At 65.8% G+C, this 22383-nt stretch overlaps 1 protein-coding gene across 1 annotated transcript in view; it reads right to left on the reverse strand.

Moving 5' to 3' along the window:
- Window positions 1-792: 792 nt before the first annotated feature.
- Window positions 793-22383, reverse strand: part of TGM2 (transglutaminase 2) — a 40197-nt gene continuing 18606 nt past the window's right edge. The window contains exons 3-13 of the mRNA XM_044454913.1: window positions 22062-22304; window positions 21672-21790; window positions 15257-15385; window positions 13414-13591; window positions 11325-11460; window positions 9667-9770; window positions 9044-9283; window positions 8510-8779; window positions 4071-4231; window positions 3589-3725; window positions 793-2802 (exon numbers count right to left, since the gene is read on the reverse strand). Of these exons, the coding sequence (XP_044310848.1) occupies window positions 2646-2802; window positions 3589-3725; window positions 4071-4231; window positions 8510-8779; window positions 9044-9283; window positions 9667-9770; window positions 11325-11460; window positions 13414-13591; window positions 15257-15385; window positions 21672-21790; window positions 22062-22304 (1874 nt within the window). The 3' untranslated portion in view covers window positions 793-2645. The remainder of the gene's footprint in view (window positions 2803-3588; window positions 3726-4070; window positions 4232-8509; window positions 8780-9043; window positions 9284-9666; window positions 9771-11324; window positions 11461-13413; window positions 13592-15256; window positions 15386-21671; window positions 21791-22061; window positions 22305-22383) is intronic.

The raw sequence follows: 22383 nt of genomic DNA on the forward strand, positions 1-22383 counted from the left end.
AAAACAGCCGTAAGCTGTTTGGGGCGCAACCACCCAAGAATGGCCCGTGCAGGCCAGTCAGCAGAGGCCCCCCTCGTCTGCCCGTCTGTGAGAGCAGCTGGAGGTGAGAGGGCCTTCCGTGTGGTGGCCCCTGCACTGCTCCTTGGGATGCGCCGGGCTCCGTCATGGCAGGCTTCTGAGGCGTGCTCTTCTGCTCCGGCCTTCTCCTGCCACGGTTGCTGCCGCGGCTGGTTTCCTGATGCCCCCCACCCTGGGGGATTTTCTGCCCCGCAAGGCGGCCAAGCGATGCCCGTGATGCAGGGAAGTGCAGCCCAGCCGGGGGCCCTTCCCCTCCGCTTCCCCCTGCATCGCTCGTGCAGGGGGCATGGGCCTGGGGGGGCCAGCTCAAGCTGCAGCCAGCTGCAGAGGGCCTGCTTCAGAGGGTCACCCGTTTCCCCGCAGTGACTCTCGCGCTTGCGCTTTGCCCCACGGGGAGGGTGGGGGGTGGCCGGTCATGCACCCAGGGACCCTGCGCACCAGAGGCCCTGTGGGCAGACCTCACACTGCGGCTTCCTCGGGCCGTGGGCCGGGCCGGTGCCCTCACAGGACCCCCTGCAAATATCATGCAGAGGGCTCCCCCCTCCCCGGATGTGGCACCCCAGTGCTGCCCCCAGAGGATCCAAAATTGCTGGGGCGGAGGTCAGAACGATGGCCAAAGGCGAGGGGTGATCTGGGGGGCTGTTGACTGGGCCCTGTCTGCCCCCGGCCAGTCATTCATGGCCCCACCCTGGGTAGGCAGAAGAGCCCCAGCCCTTTGGAAAGTGAAAAGTGACTCTTTATTTGGTGATGCATCAATCGCCCGTCATCGGAGCTGGGAAAAGAGCATTTAAAGAGCATTTGCAAGAGGCGTGAGGCAGGAATGAAGCGAGTGCCCGGACAGCCCCCCCCCCCCGCCCCCCCCCCCCCAAGCCCCCCCCCCTTGCCGTGTTCATTTGTGCAGCCCTTCCCCCCTCAGGCCGGGCTCGTTCTTCTGCCGTCTTCCTCAGCCGTGCGCAACCGTGTGGCCCGCGGGCGGCTCTGGTGCCGGACGGGCTCGGCGAGGCTTCCGTGCAAAGACCTGCAGGCGCACGTCGTGGCTCAGATGAGGCGAGGGAACCCGCTGCCACTGGGGCGAGAGGAGAGGAGGAGGGATGGAGCAGAGGCGCCGCACCGAGCGCCAGAGCCCCTCGGGGGACACGGCGACGGGCGAGAGCGCCCCGGCCCCTGCCCCAGCGCCCCCTCGCTGCACCAGGGGCCTCTGTGGCATCGGAAGCCGCGTGGCTCAGTGGAGAGAGCGGGCGAGGCGGCCCGCGCCCCTCCTCTTCCTCATGCGGGGCTTCTCTCCTGGGGGCGCTCTCCCACCGGCCCGGCCCTGCCCGGGGCCTTCCGGTCTGTTCCCTACTGGCTCTTCCGCATCCGCCTGACCTTCCCCACTCTGGCCTCATCTTTGCAGTGCCTCGGGGCAGCCTTCCCTCTCCGGGACCACACCGCCCAATGGCCCTACCCTCTGGGGATGATGGGAATTGTAGTCTAACACATCCAGAGGGCAGGGGCTTGGGAAAGGCTGCCACCCACTCTTTCCCTCTCCAGGCACAAACGTCGCCTGCAGATTTGGTCCAGCCATAGCGCAACTACAGGCACGCGAGTCCCCAGCTTGGCAAAAGGGGGCAAGAGCCTCGCAGCCGGCCGGCCCCCCCCAGGTGGGCCGGCACTCCTACGTGCACACCCCCCCAGAAACAGCCCCGAGGGGGACAGAGAGCCATTGCAGGGCTGGCCACGCGCCCATCGCTGCTTTTCCGCCGACGAACAGCGCCGGCCGGCTTCTTCTCTTCAGCTCGAGGATTAACGCCGGCCGAGGAAAAGGGCAAAGACGAGCTGCTACGGGGCCCTCCTGAGCCGCTCGCAGACTCGGATGTCTGCGCTTCCCCGGCAGGCCCAGGGCGGCCACCTTCCACGGCCGGCTTCAGACGGAGTCTTTGCCTTCTCGGTTAGGGAGAGTCCCCAGGGTGTGAACCCCCCCTGCGAAGACCCCTCCTCCGTCGCTGGAGATCCTGCAGGAGCGCTCGCTTCCAGGCACGCAACCGGCCGGGGTACCTTGCCCTTGCGTTGTCGCGAGACAGACCGCTGACCCGCTGGCCTGGCGCTGAGCACGTGGCCCAGGCCGGCTCGCCCTCCACCGCTGGCTGCTGGCACGCCAGCCAGCCCGGGCGGGCGGGCAGGCGGGCGGGCGGGCGACAGACTTTGAACCGTGAGCAGCAGAAAGTCTGTAAAACAGGCCCCGGGGGCAGGAGGTTTAGTCCTACCCATGTTGAGGCGGAAAAAGGTGCACGGCTCTCGCATTGCCTAGCTAGCCGTAAACTGCAGGGACCTTTTCTGTTTGAAAATGCTTAGGATTTAGAAAAGAAGCGCCTGGGGCGGTGTGGCGGGGGGCATGTGGCTGCTTGTGGAGTTGTGATAGCTGGGGTTACTGTGAAAGGCCGTTAGCAGAAGGCGCAGCCTTCCCCCCCACTGCAGGCTCGTCCAACGTGGCGAAGGGGAGGCTCGTGCGGGGCAAGGCGATGGCGCAGGGCCCCCGGCCCTCCTGGCCCCCAGAGGCTCGCGCGGCCTCCCCACTTTCGAGGCCGATGTCACTTGCGCAGGGGGGCGATGATGACGTTCCGGTGGCCCTTCACCCCCTTCAGCTTGTCGCTCTCGAAATCCACCACCAGCTTCCGCAGGCCCGACTGCCGGGGCACGAAGTCCACCCGCACCTTGGCCTCCTCGCCTGGCCCGACGGGGGCGTCCCTGCGGGGACACGAATGCGGCGCGGCCAGGTCAGCCGCCGGGCCGTGAGCTCTGCCAAGAGGGCGCCGGCCGGCCAGCGCCGGGGCTGCGAGGTGCCCGCAGCTCACGGGGCAGGGGGCACCCCGCACCACGGCTGGCACCTCCCAAGCACATGGTGATGGGCCAAGCAGAGCCCTCCCTCCCTCCCGGGGGCCTTCTGGACACAGGCTGGCAGGGTTGGCCTCTGCGGGCCGAGCTCGCCTGCCCCGTGGACCCCCTTCGGCGCTCTGCCGGCTCCCGTGAGGCTTGGCCGCCACAAGTGCTTCAAAGAGCATCAGGCGCGTTTCCTTTTCAGGCCAAAATAGGTCCACAGCCCCCTTCATCCCACTTTTTCATGCTGGGGAGGAGGGGAGTGGGTGGTGGCTTTGGCAGCCCCTCCCCAGGCAGCCCCGTGCAGCACCTGTTTCTGCAGCCAAGGAGGGCGATGGCCTTCCCACGCGCGGCCCCAGGGCAGACGGACCCCCGGCTTGGGGCTGGCTGCAGTGCAGGGCCCCCAGGTGGGTCTTTCCCAGCCCACTCCCTGCTTGGCCTGGGACCCCCACGGGCAGGTCAGACGCTGCCCAAGCCTGCGCCCTCAGCTGACCCGCAAGACCTGTGCGTGCCCCTGCAGCGGGGCGTCAGGCACACCCCAAAGCCCCTGCAGGACTCTCCGGGGGCCTCGCTGGAGAGCCTGCGCTTCCCTGGGCGTGAGGCCGACCGGCAAGCGGGCCGGCCATAGGGGGGCAGAAGCCGGGGGGAGACACCTACAGCTCCTGGCTCTTCTGTCCTTCCGTGAGGCCGGCGCCCTCCATGGTGAAGACGCAGCCGCTCAGTGGGGAGGGGAGCGGGTTGGTCAGCGAGAGCTCGGCCACCAGCTTGCGCTTCTGCATCGGCTCCCCCAGGATCTGCGGTCGGAAGGAGGCGGAAAGGTCACTGCCTGTGCGCCCCCCCCATGCCCGCGCCCCTCGCAGCTGGTGTGGGCGCCCCGAGCCCCCCGCGCCGCCCGCCTCAGGGCACGGGCTGGACCCACATGCGCGGGGGCCAGGGACCCGCTCGCCGCCCAGAGGGGGCGCCCCAGGGCAGGCCGCCCTGTGCGAGCGGGGGGCCGGGCAGCGCTGTGGCTGGAGAGCGGCGCGAGAACCAGCGGGCCAGAGAGGGCAGCTCCACCTGTGCACGCAGCCCAGAAGCGGGGGCGCCCGGCCCCAGGGTCCCGCCGCGCTGTGGCCTTGCACGCGCTCCCCGGGCCTCACCCTGACTCGGATGTCCGGGTTCTTGACGTAGATATCCCTGACGCTGAGCACCATCTCCTGGGTCTCCTGCTCCTGAAGCAGCGCCATCACCTTGATCATGTTGTCCTGGGTCAGGCAGTCGCAGTATTTCTCATAGAGGATGCGCAGCGGGACGACCCTCTCTGGAGAGGAAGCGGGGGGGTTGGCAAGGGCCGCATCCAGGCCCCTCGGCCCTCCAGTTACATACATAGGCCAGTTACGTACATAGGCCAACCTCGGGGCCCTTCCAGGCACCTGGCACAGCTGGTGTACCTGCCCGCTTTTCTGCCTGGAAGGCTGCTTGGGGGGGGGGGCATCAGCCAGCAGGTGACCCCCAGAAGGAGAGGCATTCTAGGCCGCGCTGCCTCGGGAGCCGCCCCGCCACGCCTGCCCCCTGGGGTCCATGTGCAGCCGCCAGCCCCTCCCCGCAGCCGGCAGAGGAAGGGGCGCCGAGGAGAGAGCAGCACCACCGGCTGCAGGGGGCCCGAGCGCCAGGGCTGCGTGTCTCCCGTCTCCGTGCACGCAGGCCAGCTGGGAAGGGAGGCATCGGGCCGCGGCCACGCTCCCATCGCCCTGTCTGGCTTGCACCCGCTGCCTGGGGGCGCTTGACCCGCGCCGGCCACACGGAGTGGGTCCCCACCGCCTGGAGGCGCTCAGCTCGCCTCGGCGAAGGGGTGCAGCGTCCCCCTCGATCGGGCTGCTGCAGGCCTCATTCCTGACCTCTCTGCGGGGCACCGCCGAAGCCGCGGCCTGCCGGATGGCGCACACCGCTGGCAAGATAAGGCTGCCTGCCAAAGCTTCCTTCGGCACCTGCAGCGCTCGCGGGCAGTGGAAATGGCTCCGGGGAGGAGAGCTGCATCCCTTCCCTTCCCAGCTGTGAGTGGAACAAGGGACGCCACTCCCGGGCCAGAAGGCGCACGGTCCGGGGGCGAGGCTCCCGTCGTTCGCCTCTGCAGCTGTTTGTCTAGCGCTTTTCTCATACTTGCACCAAAAATACTCCCGGCCCTTCCCACCGCATCCACACCCTGCCTTTCCTCCTTGCGAGGACCCGAGGCAGCCCCTCATCTACCCTCACAACAACCCTGTGGAGTAGGCGTGGCTGAGAGTGGGGTCCCCCAAAGCCGCCCAGAGAGCTTCGTGGCTGAGTGGGGGCCAGAACCCGCATCTCCCCCGGCCCGATGCCGGTCCTTCCCGGAGGTGGCTCGTTAGCCATGGGAAGATGCCCCGACTCTTCCGGAGATGCCCCAGGCGCTCCCGGCCATTTGTTCCGCTGCCGCCGCCCGGGCCCCCCTGCCACCGCGGGAGCCCTGGGGCCACAAGTGTTGATGCGCGGCTGCTCCCCGTCCCCCGCATATCGAGCCTCCTCTCGGCTCCTGCTGCAAGCCCTGGAACGGCAAAGCCGTCCCTGCCCGCTCGTTTCTTTTCCTGGATTTACATCCCGCCTTTTCCCCTTCCAAGGCACAGAAGGCGGCGTCCACCATCTCCTCTCGCTCTCCGTCGGATTCCCGCGACAACCCTGCGAGGTCGGCTGGGCTGAGAGCCTGTGCCTGGCCCTGAGCCACATGGCTTCGCACGGACCGCAAGCCAGGCTGCCTGAGCCCCAGGCCACACTCTCGCCCCGTACCACGCTGGCCGGCCGGCCTGCCTTGGCCTGTGGGGCGGCTCACCCGACGGTGCTCCGTGCGGCTGGTGGGGTGGCTCCGGCCGCCCCAGACTGGCAGCCAGAGGGCCCCACTTCCCGGGGACCGTCTCCCTCGCGCCGGGCCCAGGCGGGGCTGGCTGAGCCCCGGTCTGGCACGCCCTCAGCACGGCTGAAGCGACAGCTCCTCCCCACCTGGGCAGGCGCCAGGGCTCCTTCGAGCTGGTGCCTCCGGCTCCGCACCAGGCCGGAAGCGCTGCTAATCCCTGTGCTCTGCCGGCTCCTCTCCCTGCCACCCGCCCGGTGGACGGGGCAGGGAAGGGTCCAGTGCCTCGGCCCCCGGGGCCTTCTCTGAACGATCCGGGCCAAGCGGCTGCCAAGCCCGGGAGCTGCTCGCCCCTCCGTCAAGCCCGTGGAGCAGGGCGCGCGAGCTGAGCAGGAGGGGTCCCTCCAGCAGGAGGAGCGCCGCTCTCCAGCCGGCCCCACGGACGGTCTGGGGCAGGGGCCGTGGCTCGGGGGACAGAGGCCCCTCATTGCAGCCAGGAGGGGCCCAGATCAGCCCTGCCATCTCCAGAGCCCTGCGGCTGAGCGGGGCCAGAAGAGCGCGGCCTTGTGAGCCTTGCCACTTCCAAGTCCGACGGTGGACAAAGCTGCCAAAATTCACCCACAACATCAGCAGGTTCCCTCGCTGCAGCCGGCAGTGGCCTGGACAGGCCCCCCTGGCCTCCGCCTCCCCCCTTGAGGGACAAACTGGAAACGAGGAGCACCGGCTCCCCATTCCAGCCGCCTCGCCGTTCGCCCCGTGCGCTCCCTCGCCAGCACGCCCAATGCATGCTCTTCCACAAGACTGTTCGCTACACGTCTGGAGTGGGCCCCTTGTGGCCCACAGAGGCTTGGGCCCACAGCCCCCATCAGCCCCAGTCAAGGCAACCTCTCCTCCAGGACAGTTGCATGCTGGGCACGGAGGAACTGACGCTCGCAAGAGGCTCGCGTCAGATGGGTGAAGCCGGCGGGGAGCAGCGAAACAGCTCTGCGGACGAACCGCCGGGAGCCAGGCGTCTGCCAGGAGGCGGATCACTCACAAGTCCACGTTTATGGGCTTTTGTGAGTCCCATATGAGCCAGTCATTCTGTAAACACTTTAAAATAAACTGTTTGCTATTCGCTATGTGTTAATCCTACATAAACAATCAGGGCTATTAATCGTTGTTTTCACTTCTTAGTTCCTCTAATATGAAGGGGCCTCTCTCAAGCGGCGCTTGGAGACTCGAACGCAAAAGATCCCCTCCGTGTGTCCCAGGGTTCGGGCGCGTCTACATGGCCACAGGCTGTCAGCCAGCACATGGGGCTGCGCATCAGAGGCGGCTCAAGTAGCCTTTCCCTCCGTTTCGGGCAGACGCGCACCCCTCAAAGCACCTTCCGCATCGGCACACTCGTTTTGCGCTCCGTCTGTAAACTGGGAAACGATCCCATGGTGAGATCACGTCGTATTTTGTTGGCCCACCAGGCAAACCTGGCAGTTCTGCTCTGCTCTGCTCGTCCCGCTTTTGCACTGCAATCCCGCCTCCCCCCCGTCATGGCCGGAGATCCTGCTCCAGCGACACCTGCTCACATGCTTTCCAGTTGGCTTTTGCAACCACAGGGCCTAGCGGCTTGATCTTTTCAACAAGAAAACAGCTCGGCAGCCTGTCTGCACAGCGCGTCCCGTCAACACGGAATGTGCACGGCCGTGTTTTAACAGCTGGCTCCTGTCCTCGCCTGAAACTCTGGGCTGGCCCAGCTCAGCCGAGCCTGAGGCAGGGCTGGCAAAAGGCAGTTGTCCAGATGTGTTGGCTCTCGGCTCCCAGCATTCCTGGCCAGGAGTCCCGCTTACCAGAGCCGAAGTCCGGCACATCTGGGGACCTGCCGGCTGCCACCCCTGGGCTCCCGCAGCGCTGCCACGCCTCCAGCCGGGGGGGGGGGCGTTCCACTGTGGAGGCGCTCTCGGGGGCCGTGGTTCCGTGAAGGGGGCGCAGGAAGCGACGGGGGGCAGGCCGAGCACTGCGGCATCAGGAGAGGCCCCTCGGCTTCTTGGAAGGGAAGGGCGAGGGGTGGGATTGGCAGACGGGGGGAGGGGCCGGCCTGCACTTGGCCGCCCTGGTACCCCCGGCACCCCACTCTCCTCTCAGCAGATGCCCCCCCCCTTCAGAGGCTTCTGCAGCGGTGATCCCTGAGGCGCCAAGAGCTGATCCTGCGTGGGAAACGTGCCACCCGTGTCGTCCCACGCCTCGACTCCGAAGCCCGTGCAGAGACGGGGAGTCCCTGGGCGGGCAAAGTGACCCCCTGGTGGGGGCCGCGTGGGGCTGGGGGCATGTGGGGCTGGTGTCTGAGCCCTGCAGGAGGGCTTAGTGGGGCCGGGGAAGGGCTTGGGCTCTGATGCGTGGGAAGCATGTCCTGGTGCCACACCAAGAAACTGGGTGCCGTGTGGGTGTCCCGGCATGGCCGCCCGGCTGCAGCTGCCCTGCCCTGCCCTGCCCTGGCTGGACTTCCTGTGGGGTCGGGGAGATGCCTGGAACGTCGGGAAAGAAACCCCAGCTCTGCTCCACGCGGGGGCAGAAGCACGCCGCTCGCGGGGCCTGGGAGCCCCAGCAGCCCCGGCTTGGGCAGAAGCGTCGGTCTCCGTACAGAGCCGCCCTCGGTCCACAGAAGCTCCGGGGCACTGCGAGGACGGCTCCCCTGGCCCAGCAAAGGGCAGCCTCGCGTGCTGTCCAGGGCCGCCGGATCGTGCCCACGGCTGCCCGTACCTGCGTAGGGGTCCAGAATGACGTTGAGCAGGTCCTTGTACCCGCACTCCGGCCCCAGCGTCCCGTTGTAGGTGACCGTGCGGGCGCCGAACATCAGGCGGCACTGGCGCTCCGTGGGGGTATTGTTGTTGATGACGGCGAAGACGTCAAAGTCACACCCGTTGTTCATCCCCTCGGAGGCTTTGATCCTGACCTTCAAGCCCTCCTCCGCCTGTGGGTGCCTCTTCTGGTACCTGGCCTTCTCAAACACGGCTCTCTCCTCCTCCGAGTCTGCCGAGAGGAAGCAGGCCGCGGGGATGCTCGAGTGGCGCCGGCCGGGGCGGGGGGCCAAGGCGGCCGAGGGGCCCCCTCCTCCACAGCACCACTGGCCTCCTCCTTGTGCCGCCGGACTCATGCTGAGCGCAGGCTAGCGAGCCCCCCCCCCCCAAACGTGGAAGGAGAGGGCAGGGGCTGCACGGACCGGGCACGACTGATGCACAGGGCTTGGGCCCCCGCGAGCCCCCCCCCGCCCCCCCAGCCCCCCGGGCCCCACACCTTCGCGGTACTTGTAGTGGTGGGTGATGTCCTCCTTGTCGTCCCGGCCCACGCGCTTGGTGCTGATGTTCCTGCCCACGGCGGCGGAGTGCACGGTGCGCTTCCGCGACATGTCGCTCTGCAGCTTCAGGTAGGCCACGTCCGCGTTCACCTCGGCGAAGACAAACTTCACGTCGTACTTCAGCGCCAGGTCCCCCTCCTTGACGGCCTTGACGGGGGTGGGCCCACAGCAGTAGACTCCTGAGGGGGAGGGGGCCGTCAGCGTGGCAGGGGGCGAAAGCGATGCCCTGCAGCCCCGGCCGCACTGGCAGCCACGGCACATCGGGGCCACGCTCGTGCCGGCCCCCCGCGGCCAGGCAGAGGGCACCTCGCAGACCAAGGGGTGCTCGGCCAGCCCATCGGATCGTCGGGGGAGGCCCTGCTGGGCATTTCAAGCCGCCCCCCCGCCAAGCCTCCCCCGGTGGGGCTCGGGAGGCGGAAAGCGTGGCAGGCTGGAAGCGGGTCCGTTCTGCCAGGCCTCCTCCGGACTTCGGGATGCATCTTTCTGCGAGGGACCCCATGCTACGCGGGAGTTTCGTGAACCAAACTCAGCGAGACGGGGAAGGGGGCCTGGGGGCCGTCACCTTCACTCTTCTCCTGAGGGGTCGGGTCGATGGCCTGCCAGCCGTCGTATCCGCTCGGAAGGTCTGGTCGGGTCATCCAAGATTCCACCCAGCAGTGATAATTCCTGCAAGAGGCAGAAGGGAGAGCGAGGGGCATTGAGGGAGGGACTCGGAGGGGGGGCCCGAGAAGAGCCACCCCGCCTGCTCCGCTCCCGGAGCGCTTGATCAGTGCCCACTGCCAGCCCCGGAGCCGAGCGCTCTTCTCGGAAGGAGCTGGGGGAGGCTGCCCGGGCGGCAGAGCGGACGGCTTCCGGCCACAGTGGGAACGCCCCGCCGGACTCCGACGCGGCGGCCAAGGCAGGGCTCGGGAGCCCCTTTCTCAGCAGCACGCGAGAGCCAGAAGGAGCACAGGGCGCAAAAGCCCCATCCCTTCACTCAATTTCCCTGGAAATGCCCTGCGGCACCTGGTGTGCCTCCGAGGGGGCTGCCGGCTTCTCTCGCTGACCCTAGAAAACTCTCAAAGCAGGTTGTGGGTTCCTCATGAGCGGCAAGTTGTGAACAGGGGGCAGAAACACCAAACGCATTTTAGACTGAAAATCGACTGTCTGGGGGCTCTGGCTTCACATGGACTTCAGGAGCCCCACCAGGAAGGTGGTCCCGCTGTCTCCCAAGGCACGTCTGCCCGCAGCTGCCCGTTGGCTGCCTGTATTGTTTCTGCCGTGCCCCCCCCCCCACCGCCCAGCACTGCTCAGGGCCGCTGCTGCCCCGAAGACCGTGGGCCGACAGGCGTCCAGATGCCCCAGCGGGACTCACTGCCGGCTCCAACCCCGGAGCTTAGACCCGCAGCACACCCGGGGCCCCACCGGCTCCCAGCCTGCCCCACTTCCTCCATGGCCAGGGCTGCACGACAGACCAAGCATGAAGAGCAGGTGGCCGGCCGCCTGGAGGGGCCATCTTTCTGCAGTGGGGGGCACTCGGGGGATGCGCGCCAGAGCCCCAGAATGCACTGGGACAGAACCCTGGTCCACCTGGGTGGGATTGTCAGCTCTGGTGAGCAGCCCCCTCCAAGGTGTCCGGCAGAGAAGGGCTTCTGCAGCCCAGCAGCTGGAGATCCCCGCCGGGACTGCGCTTCACCTGGCTTTACTCTGGCCTGGCCCTGGCCCTGGGCTCCTCCTCAAACCATGGTTCTCTCCACAGCTCAAACACAGAAACAGAGCGAGCCAGAAGGGGTCTCCCGGGCCATCTAGTCTGACCCCCGGCTCCAGCCGGCTCTGCTCACGACATGCCTGCCACGTGCATGTCCAGCCTGTCCTTGAGCACCCTCACCAGTGGGGCCACCACCTCCCGTGGAAGCCCATTCCACGCCCTTGGGGTCCCGACTGTCAGGAAGTGCTTCCTGGCATCCAAATGGAACCTTGGCTCCCTGAGCTTTGCTCTGTTGGAGCACGTTCTGCCTTCCTCTGCAGGGGGGAACAGGTCTCTCCCCACCTCTGCATGGCACCCCATCACCTACCTGCATGTCGCCAACAGGTCCCCTCGGAGTCTCCCGCTACCTGCACTGCCAGAAAGCTCCTTCCCCCGAGGGCGGAGAACAAGGCCACGCAGGCCGTCAGGCGCGAGGGCGAGGCCGCTGGGTGCGTGTGCCGGGCACCGTGGGCTCGGCCGCCTCCGCCACTCACCAGATCATCTCGCGGTTCCCCTGCTGCTGCCGCCCGTTCTCGTCCAGATAGAGCTCGACGACCAGGTTGCCGTTGGTGTCGTGGGCAGAGTTGTAGTTGGTGACCACGCGGGTGGGGATGCCCAGGCACCGGAGCACTGTGGGGGGAGAGCGGAGCGGAGGGCGGGAGTGAGAAGCCACCCGGCCCCCGGTCAGCCGCCCGGAGGCGTGCCGATGGCGTGGTGTTGACGACCAAAGCAAGAGCCTTGCCAGATCCGGATCAGCACTGCTGCATCCCGCCAACTCCTGGAGGTCCCAAAGAGTGAGAGATGCGCGATTTTGACCCCAGGGCTAAAATCCTGCACCTTGCGCATGGTGCGGAGGGTGAGGGAGGGCAGGGGAAACCACAAGCAGCTGTGCCTGGATGGCCTCTGCACTGGCATACGGCCAAGCACCAAAGCACGGACTGGGTGAAGAGGTTTCCCTCCCGAGGGAAGGGGGCTAAGCCTGGTGTGACACCTGTGCGGGGCCCACAGCGGGTGCCTGAGCCCCGGGAGCCGTTTCCTGGCATGAGGGGAAGCGGCAGGGCGGAGGGGCATTGCAGAGCAGAAGCAGACGGGCTCCGTGGTGGAGAGGCCCATGCGGGACCCACCCGGCTTCTCCCCTGAACATGGCGCTGCCTGGATTCGCCCCAGAAACGAGGCAGGGCAAGGAGGCCCCTTCCTGTGTGGACCTGGAAACAGCGGGACAAGAGCAGCTCTGCCTCTTTGTCTCCGCTCATGTGAAGGCCAGCTCTGGCTGTCCAGCTGCTTTGGTCTTGCAGGGCAGTTCAGGGTTAACAGGAAGAGCGGCTTGGTATGGGGCAACCTGTGTTTATTTGTGACTCTTTTTAGGTACCACATCTGTGGTCCGCCCCTGAAACATCAGGCATTGCTTAATGCTCTTCTTGTCCAATGTTGATTCGCTTGCTTTCATAAACAATATTCTCACACTGAATGTCTCATCTGTTCATGGCTTTTCCTCATCCCACAGGCTTGCAGCATCAGCTCGGCAAGGCTGACGGATTAGAAAACCCAACGGGGATTTTAAAAATCATGTTAACGCTTTCTTGCCAAGTGGGAATTGCTGAGAGCGCCCTGCCCTGAGAGCAGAGCGGGAGAGATTCGTTTCCCTGCCTTTGTCACCCCACGAAAAATTATTCAGGGCCCCGGGGCGGCCGAGGGCCGGGCCGTGATACCAGTGCACCCCTTCCTTGGAGACCCCCACCCTTCTCTCGAGGCCTGGTGCACAGCCGTGTCCGAGCCCCCTGCGGGGAGCGGGGACCTGGCCAGCACAGGGGCCCGAGCCCTGCCTGCGGGAGAGGAACGGGCCCGTGCACCGTGGCTGGATCGCGCTCCCCGAGCCAGCCTCCCCAAGCGCATCGCCACTCACAGGGGAGCCCTCGACGCATCTGTGGTCTTGCAAGCCAGCGGGAAGCAGGAGGCCCGGCTGGCTATCCAGCCGCCGCCCGGCCACACAGAACCAAACCGCTGGGCCATCGCATCCTCCCCGCCTGCTCCATCTCCCACAGGCAGAGCAGGGAGGACGGGCAGCTGGGAAGGCTCCGGATGGCAGAGGCGCTGCAGAAGCGAGGGCCCCTTTCCACATTCGAGGGAGCTGAAGTCACGTGTGTGGACGGGTCTGCCCTGGCCAGCGGAGGAAGATGAGTGGCACCGGCCCCTCGCGTCAGGCTGCCTGGGGGTGAGAGCCAGAAGGCCCGATGCGCGCCCATCTCCTGGGGCAGTTCTGGGCCCGTGTCGGAACGGAGGCCTGACCAAGAACCCTCACGGGTTGGTCCAGCACCGTTCTCCTGGTGCTCCCAACTGTGCGGTTGGGGAAGGAATCCCAGAGCAACAGGTAAAGCAGCCTTCCCTACTTAGGTTGGCCTGCAAGCCCCATCATCCCCGACCAGTGTAGGAAGGCGGGAGTTGCGGCACCATGCATCCAGAAGGCGCCAGGTAGGGAGGGCTGCGGCAAGGCCTCGCTTGGGCCACGGACGCGGAGCCTCTCCTGCAAGGGAGGCCTGGCCCGGGGGGCCGGGGGCTGGGGCGACCACTCCTCGGTTCCCTCACCTGTGCAGGCCACCGCGGCAAAGACCCAGCACTGCCCGTACCGGACGGGCTGGCATCCGAACTTCCGCCACCTCCAGAGGATGTCCACGCTCCCGTTCCAGGCCATGGGGCTCACTCCATCGCCATACTGGTTGTCCCAGCGCCCAAACAGCACGCCCTTGTCGTCCAGGCAGTTCACCTGCGCCCAGGAAACAGCGGGAGATGGTGGGCTCGGCGCGAGAGGGACCACGCACGCAGGCATGGCCGACCCTCCCACCCTCTCGCAGGCCGGCCGAACCTGCCGCTTCCGGCCCATGCCACGTTCCGGCTCAAACGCCACGGCCAAAGGAATCCTCGGCTCCGCTGACGAGACGGCATGCCAAGGACGATGGGGCCGAGGTGCGGGAATGTGGGGAGTGCCTTCAGCTTGCCTGAGCGGTACAGGCTGCGGGACGTGAGTGTGTCCGGCCCTGGACGTGAATGCCACTGGCCTGCCCAGTGCGGAGGGTGCGCGTGCCGAGATCCGGTGCCTTTGCTCGGGGCATCCGTGAGCCAGAGTGTGGAGGGCAGGGCGACCGCGGCCGGGTTCACACAATGCAGGGGCCTGCCCTGGGCCACTGGCCACGGTGGGCTGGCATTTTGTCTGAACCTGCCAGGTGCCTCCTTCCCAGGAAGGAGCCCCATCGGGGCCTATGGCTGGGCTTGCCCGGGCTGGACTGTTGCAGCATCCACACCTGGGGGCTGGTTTGATTGTGGGGTGCAGCGCTCGGCTGCAGAGCCGCTCAGAACCCCCCCCCCCGCCCACGCCTCGTAACCTCGCCCATGACTGCCTTTCCACCACTGCTGAAACCGCCCTTTGGACGGACCAGCCGTCGATCCTTCCTCTTTCAGTGCTTGATTGTTCAGCGCCTCAGAAATACGGGATCCGGGACGAGCGGCAGTTAGAGTCTGGCTGGTGATCTTTCACAAGTGTGCGAGGCGTCCGTCTCGCCTGCACAATTTCCTTGTCTGCTTCCTTGCCAAAGGGGGCAACCGAGGGGCAAAGCCAAGGGACTAAATGCCCCAAAGGGCATGTCTCCCCCGGCACCGTGATCTTTCCAGTTTTCAGGGGCGAGCTGCAGCGCCTCTGTGCCCTCCGACTTTTCAGCCGTTTCCCGACTCTCCAGCTGTTCCAGGAAGGGGAGAGGCCCCTCCTGTCCCTCTGGGGGCTCCTTTGCAGACCTCCCTGCTGTGGTTGCACGGAGACCCACTGATCTTTTTAAAAATCCCCACTGGAGGTGGCTGCACGGGACGGAGCGAGTGCAGCCCGTTCTGGGGGTGGTGGGCAGAACCCCTCCTGGTGGCGCAGCTCCTTGGCTGCCCCCACTCTGGCGCTCCGTAAGTTTTTTTCTTCTAAACTGTGGGAAATATTTGCATTTTCATGGAGTCGGAAGTAAATGGAAGACCATTGTGCAAATTTATTGGCTGGGAAATAAATGGAGGAGAAATGTGTGTACTGCTGCCCGCCATGACCTGCTGGAGACGGCCACCCACGTTAAAAAAATTCAGCACGGTTCCCCATTCGTAGGCAGCTGAGTGCCCCATCACTCCAAGGGTGCCTTGCTAAGGCTCAGAAAGATAAGATTAGGAGACGGCAGCAAGAAGAGACCGGGCAGGGTCTGCCGGGAAGGGGCCGGCATCCAGGCTGGGGCAGGCTGGCTGGCGGGGGGATGACGGGGAGGAGCGAGGCATGACCCACAGCGAGTGTCTGTGGTCCAATCCGTGGGCTGTTCCGTGGACAGGCCGCCACGGAGGCTGGTTGTGTGCGCCCAGCCAGAGGGGTTCCCTGCCAACCCATGGTGGGGCAGAGGGGCCCCGAACTCACCATGGCGCTCACCACCCTGCTGATGTAGATGGGGCTGTTCCGCCGGGAGCAGTCCTTGTCTTGGTTTGCGAGGAACTTGGGGTTGGTATCGAGCAGCTGGAGGCAGATGTCCAAAATCTCATCTTCGAACTGGTGGCAGAGAAGAAACAGGCACCAGGCGGTGAGAGTGGGGGCCCGTGGGAGGCCTCCGGCTAGGAAATGGGCCGGGGGAGACGCCCAGCCGTGCCCCAGGCCTGTGGAGCCACAAGAGCGGTCAGGAGTGTGGCTAAAGGCATCGCTGGAGCTCGTCTCTCTCATCCTCATTCTGCAGAGCCCCCCGAGAAGCTGAATGTGATCAGAACTCTGGCAGGTGAACTCGGGTCCAAAGGAACCAGGTAGGCCAGACACCAGGAAGAGCTTCCTGACTGTCAGAGAAGGATGAGCGGGACCGATCCCCTGGGGAGGCCGTGGGCTCTGCCCCGCTGGAGGCACCTGAAAAGCCTCTGGACCGTTTTCCAAGCGGGGTGACGTGGCTTGGAGTCCTGCAACAGGAGGGCTGCGCCTCATGGCCTTATTTATGGCCCCTTCCAGGTCTATTCTTCTATGATTCTGGGTTGGGTGAGGGCCTTATCCTGCCCTGCCCCTGCTGCAAAATTTGCCCCTGCTGCTCGTCCCTGCACCAGGGAAGCTCCCGTGGCAGATGGGACAGCCTTCTCCCTCCGCCAGGCGACAGCTGTCCATTTTTTATCTGGTGCAAAACCGCGGAATGACTTCGCCCGCGGAAAGCTCAGGCGAAGCTTTGAGGGAATTTCCAGGGGATTCCACTGAGCTCCCTGTTGAGAAACAGTGGCCAGGCAAGCAGACCCGATTCCAGTGACTGGGCTTGCGGGCCAGACGTCGCGGTCTCCATGCGCCCGTCTCCATTTCCCGCCTTCGCACAAAGCGCCTGGTGCAGCTTGGAGTGCGGCTGCCGGCTCAGCCCGGTGCCGAGACCACCCCGCATGCCTGGGGCCTTTGCCTCCTGCGCCTGGGACTTCCGCGCCGCCGCTGAGGTTTGCCGCAACCACCCCCAGATAAATACCGGGAGATCGCGTCTTGTCTCCTGCGCAGGGTGGAACCTGCAAGGCGCTCCTGACTGAGCTCCGACAAAGGGCTTTTGTTCCCGGCTTCCTGGAACGCACCCGAAGCAGGTCGCACCCAGGCGCAAGGAGCCGGTGAACACGCGGACCCGGCCTGGCGGGGCGGAGAGGGGCAGGGGAGGCTTGCCGATTATTTTGGGAGCAACGGGCTGGTGGTACGAGCACCTGGGGTGCGGGGCGCTGGCCCTGCGCTCCCGGGAGACCCGCCCAACCCTCCCGGGGCAAGTCCCCTCCTGCCTTGTAATTCCCCCCCGCACCTGCTTCCCAGCCCCAGCGGAGGAGCGCACGGCGCGAGGAGGGGACTTGCCCCAGGCGCGCAGCGGGACGGCCGTTCGTCCGGGGCCAAGCCGGGACAGCCCCTTGCGCCACGCCCAGCCTGTTCCCCCCGACGAGGGCTGTCTGCGCGGCAGGCAGAAATTCCACAGATGGCGCTGCGGGCGGCCATTGACTCGGAGACAGCCCCGGGCTCGTGGGGGGAAGGGGAGGCGAGCCTTGGCTGGCGACGCGTCTGCTAGCTCAGTCCGTCCAGCGCTGATGCGGGGAAACGGCGGAGGGGCCTCCCTGGCCAGCGCGGGTTTTCCCGGAGGGTCGGAAGGGAGGGAGACGAGGCTGCTCCCATCCTGAGGCTGATACACTGCATGGGGCGCGGGGGGGGGGCAGGCTCCTCTCTCAAGCGCTCCCTGCACAGAGGGGCGGTCCGGCCGCCCACCTGCCCAGCGAGGAGATGCAGCGTCCGGCCAGCTCCCGCGGCACACGGCCAAACGACCAGCACGGAGGCCGCGGCAAAGAGGCCGGCTGAGGCCCGGCCTGGCGTGCTCGGTGGCGGCCTGCTCCCGGACACGCTCACCGGGACGCAGCAGGGTCTTCGGCGATGGGGGCCAAGGCAGGCCTCCGCCAGCTGGACCAGCCCCGAGAGGCGCCCCCCACGGGATCCGACTCAGCGCGCAGGCTGGCACCCAGCCCCGCTTGGCTAGCAAAAGCCCCCGAAGGCCAGCGAGCCCCGTGGAGACCCCCCCGGAGAGTGTGGAGATCCCACGGTGCCCGGGGGTATTTGTTTGCTCAAGCCCTTGCGGCCAGGGGAGGGCGAGCGGGCAGGGCGGCACGGCACCCCCCCAGGGAGAGGCAGAGCGTGCCCCTGCTGCACCTGGGCCCCCGGCCAGGCCGGGGCTTATCTCCCAGCCCAGCAGGCAGCCGGGCCTCCGTCCTGCTTGTGCCGCCAAGATTAGCTGGCGAGGGTGGGGCGCCCCGTGTGGCTGCCCCCCCTTGGGCGCCACGGGGGGCCAGGAGGGGAGTGGGGGACCCGCCCCTGGTGAACCAGACTGGGGCTCCGCTCCATAAAGCCAGCACGTCACCTGCTGCGCCAGTGGGGGAGGGGGCAGGGGGCTGCCCCCCGCCAGGCACTTTGCCTGCCCACCTGGTACTTTTGGCTCAGGGCTGGTGGCAGGCATTCTACTGAATATTTATTTATTTATTGAAAGTTTTTCTATGCCGCCCCATTACTAAAAGTCTCTGGATGGCTTACGAAGGACGAACGAACGAACAAAAGTCCACAAGGACCGCAGAACAGGCCACCTCTGGGTTGCGACGTTTGTCTCCCGCCTGATTGCGCCGCCCGGCCTGCCCAGACTCAGCCGGAGGCTGACCGCTGGCTGCTCCCAAGCCCCCGAGCGGGAGGGCACGGGGCAGTTTGGGTGAAGCACGGGGCAAAGTGCCCGCACCGTGGGAGCAGCCCAGCTGTGGGAGAAGGCTCCTTCGCAAGCAGAGGCTTCTCCTTTGCTGCAGCGGGACGGGGGTGGGACTGGATGATCTCCAGGGACCCTTCAAACACGAGAGTCCGTGAAATGCAAGCCTGCACTACGGAGTCCCCCCAGGTCCCCGGACGTGGGGGGCCTCCTGACGTTGGTGCTCTGTAGGCCCACTGCGCCTTTCAGAATGGGGCTCTTGGCAAGGCCGCTGGGGGAAGGGGCTGCTCACTGATGGAACGGCCCACGGACGCATCCCTGTCAGACAGAGCCAAGCGGGAGCGATGAGCCAGGGAGCCCTGCCAGAGCCCCATTTCGAAAGGAGGCCTGAGCTCAGCAGCTCACTGTCAAGACATGGTCGCCCCCCCCCCCCGGAGCACCGAGGGTCTTGAGCAAAGGGGCGAGCCTGTGAGGAAGGGAGAAGGGTGGGCTCCAATCGAAACGCCGAAAACAAACCCCCGAACGCTAACCTGCCCCCACCGGAAAAACCAGAAGCAAAGACAAGACGCCTCGACGGTCTCACCGGGAGAGGAGCGGGGGAAAGGCCCACCTGCCCGCCCGGCTCACCCACTTTCCTGAGCTAAGATGGCTTCCAGGGTGGCTTCCCACGCTCTGCCCGCCTGTTGACAGTGCAGAGCCGGCCGTCACCCCTCGCAAGGGGCCCGGCAATGGGGGGTTTTAAAGGGGAAAATATGTCAGCAAGTCTGAGCTGCCAAAAAACAGAAAAGTGGCAAGCCAGCGACTGCTGCTGCAGGTGCTGCTTCGGGGGGTGTCGCTGGCTGCCACCTGCGAGGTTGCCCGGGGCGGGAGTGAGCTGCGGAAAACGGGGGGACGAGCCACAAAAGGGGAAGCAGAAAGACTTTCACCTGGCAAGGGGCAACTGCGCCGGCGATGGGGAGCCACGCGGGCCAGTGCCCCGGACCCAAACAGGGCTCGGTCCCTGGCGCAGATGGCATGACAACCCGCTGTGCGTCCGGCGACCTCCGCGACAAGCTGTGGGCTGACGGGGTGGCTTGTTTCCCGCACATAAGCTGCCAGAGGGAGGCGCTCCACATCTGCACCGCAGAGGGACCCACAGACCCCACTGGCTTGGCTGCCCGGGGCACGTTTGGGGCACGTTTGATCGGCATCTGCTTTGGCCTGGGAGGCAGTTTCGGGCGTGGGCCGCGGCTGCTGCTCCAAGTTCTCCTGGGCAGGGAACTTGTTTAAACTCACAAGATGGAAAGGTAATTTAACTGCGGTTCTCCTGCCATGTGGACGGGCTGCGGCCGCCTTACAAAAACCAGACGCCGAGCTGAAACCTGATCGCAAGCAGCCCACACAGAGCGGGACCGTGTTTGCACTCGCAGTGCCCAGTTGTGGGGAGAGCTGGTTAATGCTGGAGCACGTGGCTGTTCCTTGGCTCAACGTGCGATTCCGTCATGAACGTGAGTGTCCGTGACCTTGGACTCCCTGCGTTTCCCTGTTGTCATTACTGAGCAGCTGGAAGGACTCAGGCTTTCTGGTTTAGTTCTTGTGCTCCGGAGCTGGCTGAGACAGAGGGAACTGAAACTGGATAGCCCTGTGGAACGGGTGTCTGTCGCCTGCATTTGCAGGCAGGGAAACAGGCTGGAGCTGAATGACCTGCCCGAAGCGTGGCAGGATTCATCTCTCGCCTGATTTGATTCCCACCAAAACTGGTGCCTCCCTGCAAGGAAGCTTCCCTGAGCCCCAGGCTCTGCTGCCTTCCCGCCCGCTCGGCCAGGAGATGGCCAGAGCCAGCAAGAGCCCACCCAGAAATCAGGCCTCCCCGGATCAAGCCAGGGAAGACCCTCTCTAGCTCGTGGCGCTTCTGCCTGCCTGGGCATAATTTCGGTGGGATGTTTCGGTGCGGTTCTGGGGAAGCATCTCAGTGACTGCCGGGCTCGTCCAACCGGGCAGCTACCTGTGGTCTCGCCTTCCAGTTCCCTGCACCACACGGCTGTTCACACAAACCGTGATGGGGGCTTGGCTTCCTCTCACCCCTCCCTCAGCTTCAGAATCAAACTCAGCCTTCCTCAGCTGGGTGCCCCACCAGTCCTGTCCTCACTGGGGATGCTGGGAATCGCAGTCCAACACACCTCAAGAGCGCTCAGTGGGTTTGGCTGGTCCAACCCCTGGCAAGTGTGTGAATTCATCCAAAACGACAATACCTGCTTCTTCACTCTTGCCCATCCCAAGATCGGGGAGCAGGGAAGCTGTTCATTGCCCAGGCAGAAAAGAGGCTTTCACTGTTTCGGGGATCCAGTTCCTTTGGCTCAGTCTTGTGCTAGGGCTGCAAGGACCAGAGAGGCCAAAGCACCCCGCAAGTGGGGGTACGGGGGGGGGGCTTTGAGGGGCAGCAACGGAGGGCTGAAATCGGAAGCGCTGCCCCCTGCCACGAAAAGGAACTCTGCCCAGTCCCACGGCGTGGTCCCTGGTGGGGCACTGCCCCAAGCAAGCAAAGGGGTGCTTCCGATGGAGAGGGATTTGCCTCGCCAGGGAGGGGTGGGCCGAAAGCACCAAGCAGGCGTCCCCCTTGCTGCCGCTTCCTCCTGCCAGTCTCCCGTGTAGGAGCTCACCAGCAGCTTCTGGACCACGTGGTGGACCCACTAATATTAGGGGCACTCCCAAGTCCAGCTGGACCCAGAATAAACTGCAACAGCCCAACCTTGCAGGACCCCGTCGGCTCCCCCGAGTCCAGTTCTTGGCCTGACCAGGGGGGGCGGCAGCCCCTGCTGCTTCTCCGGGAGGGCTATAAACAGTTTACCTTGGAGCTGGAGGGCCTCCCAGTCACGCTCACACACCTGGCAAGAAGCCACCGTGTGCTGCCTGCTTGCAGGCCAACCTGTCCCGAGACGTGACCGGCACCACTAGGTGTGGCTTCCCCTCCTCAGCCCTGGGACCTGATCCAAAGGGATGCTGCAGCTGAAGGCCCCATGCCTCCTCTTTGCACTGTGATTGTGAGCCGTGTGGGGCTCGCCCCAGTCTCTGGCCTCCTTTGGGGGTCTTCATTTGTGGGATATTGGCTTTTGCGCCCTCCGAACGGCTGTCAGAAAAAGAATTGCACCTCGAAAATGTGAGCGAGGTCTTGGTCATTAGCACCCCATCATTATGTTCACGTGTGATGAGAGCAGGGGGAGCAGAACCCCCTTGTTCTGAAAACGGGAAGCCTCATGACCGGCCCGAGCGAGGTCTCGGAAGTGCCGCGAGCGCCGCCCAGGCACCGACCCCGAGAGGCCCTCAGCGGGTCCGGGGAGGCTCAGCTGTCAAGCGAAGGCTTAACCGGAGGAGGTGGTCTCCTCGCTTGTGAAAGGGGGCAGGCAGCTTTGCCGTGAGAGCGTCCGGGCTCAGAGCAGCAGTTCGGTGCAGCCCTCCCCAAAAGGACCGTGCGGGGCAAGAGACTAACGCACCGCAAGAACGGGACGGCAGTCAGCAGGGAAAGATGTGCGGGACTCTCCGGGCAGCCCTTGCCCTTGCCGGCCTCAGCCGAAAGGCTCCCTCGAGCGCTTGGCCTCCGGAGGCCCCCCGCCCCCCGTTCCCCGGGGAGAAGCTCACCTGCCCAAAGTTCCATGGGATGGGACGGATGTAGTCGCTGGACCCTTGGTAGATGAGTCCGTGCTGAGTCAGCACATACTCGAGGCGTTCCTCCTCATCTTCCAGAAAGACCGAGTCCTCTAGGTAGGGGAGGGAGCGCAGGAAGAGAGTGGGCAGGGGGCGCGACTGAGGGGGGGCTGCAGGCAAAGTGGCCAAGACCCGCCCAGCTCCGCGGCAACCTGCCTGCCCCTCCGCACGGCGCCGCATCGGCGCATCTCCCCTGCGGCTCCGGCCCTGCCCTGAAAGGGCGACTGGGCAAATCTGCGGTGGGAGAAAGGCCGGCGGCTAGTCCTCAGGGCCACGTGCTAGAGGAAGTTTGCCCACGTGCGTCCCGGACGGCGCGAGACCCACCTGGGCACCAGGGGTTGAAGAGGAGGGTGAACTCGCCGAGGCTGAAGCTGCAGCCCTGCTGCTCTGTGGAGGCATCCAGGGTCAGGCGGTAGCGGCCGATGCGGGCGTCGGGCGGGGAGACGATGGACACGGACAGGGTGGCCCCGTCCTGGCTCTCCACTGCCGAGCTCCACGTCGCTTCTTCCAGGGAGCAGGAGAGCGGGAAAGGGGATCTGGTCCCCGAGGACTCGATGGGACAAGGCCCTGCAGAAGAAAGGAGCGGGCGAGCTGGCAACCTCTGTGCCGAAATGCAGCCTGTGGGTGCTCTTTGGGGCACCACGAA

Source organism: Varanus komodoensis, unplaced genomic scaffold (assembly GCF_004798865.1).
Source record: "Varanus komodoensis strain SLA01 unplaced genomic scaffold, ASM479886v1 scaffold8, whole genome shotgun sequence".
In the NCBI taxonomy this organism is placed as follows: Eukaryota; Metazoa; Chordata; class Lepidosauria; order Squamata; family Varanidae; genus Varanus; species Varanus komodoensis.